The sequence below is a fragment of the Eimeria tenella genome, genomic scaffold (assembly GCF_000499545.2).
Source record: "Eimeria tenella Houghton genomic scaffold, Eth_scaff257, whole genome shotgun sequence".
NCBI classification, from domain to species: domain Eukaryota; phylum Apicomplexa; class Conoidasida; order Eucoccidiorida; family Eimeriidae; genus Eimeria; species Eimeria tenella.
The window spans coordinates 1-3965 of NW_013542438.1; the positions used below are offsets into that span (position 1 = coordinate 1).

The 3965-nt window shown below is 41.6% G+C and overlaps 1 protein-coding gene across 1 annotated transcript; it reads left to right on the plus strand.

The window, feature by feature from the left end:
• Window positions 1–68: 68 nt before the first annotated feature.
• Window positions 69–3258, plus strand: ETH_00035170 (glucose-6-phosphate isomerase, putative; the record flags this gene model as incomplete). The annotated part of the gene is made up of 6 exons (XM_013375150.1): window positions 69–156; window positions 623–707; window positions 876–1033; window positions 1399–1512; window positions 1751–1819; window positions 3195–3258. Coding segments are annotated over 6 exons (578 nt in total), but the record flags the coding sequence as incomplete, so codon positions are not given.
• Between the last annotated feature and the right edge of the window lie 707 nt (window positions 3259–3965).

Here is a 3965-nt window from a genome sequence, read left to right on the forward strand (position 1 = left end):
AAGTCTCAGGGTTTAGGGTTTAGGGTTTAGGGTTTACAGCAAATGCTTTTCTTGTTTTGGGGCCCCAGGCAAAGGCGTGGACCTTGAGGGCAACAAATTGGAATATGAGGCGGGAGAGATTTACTTCGGAGAACCAGGGACCAATGGTCAACACAGGTCTGCTGCTGCTGTTGCTGCTGCTGCTGCTGCTGCTTCTGCTGCTGTTCAGTCCACTGCTGCTTCTGTTGCTGTTCAGTCTGCTGCTGCTGTTGCTGCTGCTGTTGAGTCCGCTGCTGCTGCTGCTGCTGGTCGGGCCGCTGCTGCTGCTGCTAAGGTTGCTCTTGCTCAGGTTGCTGCTGCATCTGCTGCTCAGGCTGCGGGTGCTGCTCTTCCGGCTGCTGCTGCTGCTTAGGCTGCTGCTGCTGGGGCCGATGCTGCTGCTGCTAAAGCCCGTGCTGCTGCTGCTGCTCTGGCTGGTGTTGCTACTCTTGCAGAGGCTGCTGCTGCTTCTTATCTTGCTGCTGCTGCTCATGTTGCTGCTGCTGCTGACTGTTGTGTCGACCGGGCAGAGAGTGAAGGGAGAGCTTGCCCCTAGGATTTAGGGTTTAGGGTTTAGAGTTTAGGGTTTGGGATGTGTGCATAGCTTTTACCAGTTGCTGCACCAGGGCCGCGTGGTGCCTGCGGAGTTCATCGGCTTCCAGAAGAACCAAAACCCTATCACGTTGGAGGTACCTGCTAAACCCTAAACCCTAAACCCTAAACCCTAACCCTTGCCGCCTTCAGCGCCGTGAGTAAAGACCGACCCCAAAGAATAGGTATAAACTCGCTTTGCGTGCACAGGAGGGCCCGCTGTCGTGTTTAGGGTTTAGGGTTTAGGGTTTAGGGTTTGCGATTAGGGCGAGGAGGTCTCGAACCAAGACGAGCTGATGTCGAACTTCTTTGCCCAGCCAGATGCTTTGGCTTTTGGAAAGACAAAAGAAGAATTAAAAAAAGAAGGGGTTTCTGAAACCCTAATTCCGCACAAGACCTTCCAGGGGAACAGGCCCTCCACCATGTGAGGGTTTAGGGTTTAGGGTTTAGGGTTTATGGCTGAAGGTTCAGGGCAACGGGTGTGCGGCTTGAGGCTAGGGTTTAGGGTTTGGGGTTTTGCGGTTGGGACTGGCCGCTGCAGGGTGGACGGGGCTCGGCTTCGGAGCGAGAGCCTAGGGTTTGGGGTTTAGGGTTTGGGGTTTAGGGTTTAGGGTTTGGGCTCTTTGTTTCCTTCAAGACCTCCAGAAAAGAACTGCTTAGTTGCGGAGTTGTCTACTGCAAGGGGCCTAGGGTTTCGGGCTAGCTTTGCGAGCTGAGCGTCTTCTGAGGCGCCAAGGGTTTAGGGTTTAGGGTTTAGGGTTTAGGGTTTAGGGTTTGCTGCCTCTACAGGCTGCTGCTGCCGGAGTGCAACCCGTATTATCTGGGAATGCTTTTGTCTCTTTATGAAAACCGAGTCGCCACTGAGGGTTTCATTTGGGGCATTAACTCATTTGACCAGTGGGGGTAAGGTTATAGGGTTTAGGGTTTAGGGTTTAGGGTTTAGGGTTTGAAGCAGTGGCTGTTCTTTGCGCCCAGAGCTCAAGATTTGGTGGTTTTGAAGCTTTTTTTCAGCCTTGCTTTATTTAATTATTTCTTTTTAATCACCAATTAATTATTTATTTAATTCAATGAATTAATTAAGTATATTTATTTATTTATTTATTTATTTATTTGTTTGTTTTCTTTTTGTTTTCTTTTTTAGAGTCGAACTGGGGAAGGTGCTGGCGAAGGACATCCGCCGCGTTTTGAGTTTATCTCGTCAAGGCAAAAAGTCAGAATGCAAACTTTAATTTTATTATTTCTTTTTATTTCTTTTTGTTTCTTTTTATTTCTTTTTATTTCTTTTTATCTATCTTTATTTCTTTTATTCTTTTGTTTCTTTTATTCCTTTGTTTCTTTTATTCTTTTATTTCTTTTATTCTTTTATTTCTTTTGTTCTTTTATTCTTTTGTTCCTTTTATTGTTTTATTTCTTTTGTGCTTTTATTTCTTTTATTCTTTTATTCCTTTTATTCTGTTCTTCCTTTTATTCTCTTCTTTCTTTTATTTGTTATTTTATTTCTTTCAGTTTCCTTTACTTCTTTTATTTCTGTTTGCTTCTTTCATTTCTTTATTATTTCTTTTATTTCGTTTGTCTTTTGCTGATTTTTACTTCTTTTATTTCTTTTTATTTCTTTTTGTCTCTTTTAGTTTCGCTTTTGTCTCTTTTTAATATTAAATGTCTTCCTTGTCTCTTTTTTGATTCTCTTTTTTCTTTTCTCTTTAAATCATCCTTTTGGCTTTTTTCGATCTTATTTTGTCTCATTTTTATCTCTTTAAAATTTTTGTTTTATTTCTTTCTAGTTTTCACTTTGTCTTTTCTTTGTCCTTATTCATGTGACTATATTCTTCTTTCTTCGATTTTTTTCTTTTTGTCTACTTCCACTTCATTGATTTCTTTCCCTTACCTATTTTTTTCTCTTATTCTTTTTTTCTTCTCTTTTTTTTCTGCTTTTTCTATTTTTTATTTTTTATCATTTCTTTTTTTCTTTCTTATTTTTTGTTTCTCTTTGTCTTCTTGTTTATTTTGTCTATTTCTTCTTCATTTTCTTGTTCTTTATTTTTTTGTCTTTTGTTTTTTGATTTGATTATGTAATTTAATTTGCTTTTGTTTTTTTGTTTTTATGTCTTCTTTCTGTGGGTCTCCGCTTCCTCGTGCACATTTATTAGAGCCGTGAAACTTGCTGCTGCTGTTGCTGCAGCTGCTGCTGCTGATGCTACATTTGCAGCTGTTGCTGCTGCTCTAGGTATAAGAGTGCGCGTAGTTGGAGTTTGCAGAATTCTAAAAGAGGCACAAACTAGTGCAGCTAGGGTTTAGGTTTAGGGTTTAGGGTTTAGGGTTTAGGGTTTAGGGTTTTGAAGTGTCTAGGCAGCTGCACAGTATCGGTCGTTTTGTTTTTAGGGGTCTTTTGTATCGCCTCTTCAGACGTTTTTCCTGGCACCCCAAGAAGTGAAAAGAGGGTTTAGGGTTTAGGGTTTAGGAGGGTTTAGGCGGGAGTTGAAGTACTTCGGCAAGCCTCTGCGGCGTAGACTTAGGGATCCAGGGTTTAGGGTTTAGGGTTTAGGGTTTAGGGTTTAGGGTTTAGGGTTTAGGGTTTGTGCGTTCAGGCCCGACACGAGCCACTTGTGCTCTCCAACTCAGCGGCTGCTGCAGAAGTATTTATCTGCCTAAAATGCCTTTCAAGTTTTTATATAATGAAAATAAATTTAAAAAATAAATAGATAAATAAATTAATAAATAATAAATAATAAATAATAAAACAAACGCAATTAAACAATTGGAGAAGAGATCAATTATTACTTCAAAAGTTAGACAATTGATTCGGGGCGCCAGAAAGAAAAGAAAAATGAAAGTGCGAACAAACAATGAATGAAGGAACAAAAAAATAATTTCATTTAAATGAAATTCAATTGAAGTTTAACAACTTGTAAATTGACGGCGACAGAATTCTAACGTGCGGCTGCTGCTGCTGCTGCTGCAGCAGCAGCAGCTGCTGCTGCTGTTGCATGCTACGCGCCTATAGTCCGGCAGAGGCTCAGGTGAATTTAAGAACCATTTTTATTATTTTGCAAAACCGCAAGAAGAAACTAAGTCGACAGTTTGGGTTTTGGGCGGTTGCTGCTATTGCAGCTGCTGTTGCTGCTGCTGTCGGGGCTTCTCCCGTTGCTGCTGCTGCTTTCTTATTTAGCTGCTGCGTCTATAGAATAGAATGAATTTAGAAGTGAAGTGGCAAAAAGTAAAGGCAAAAAGTGTGCAAAAAAAAGAAAAGAGGAGTGAACTTGGGGTGTACATACACCTCAGCTGCTGGCGGCCCTGCGGTCTTTCCGGCGTTGCTGAGCTGTCTGTACATCTCAGGCAACTCCTGGCATTTTATCCTT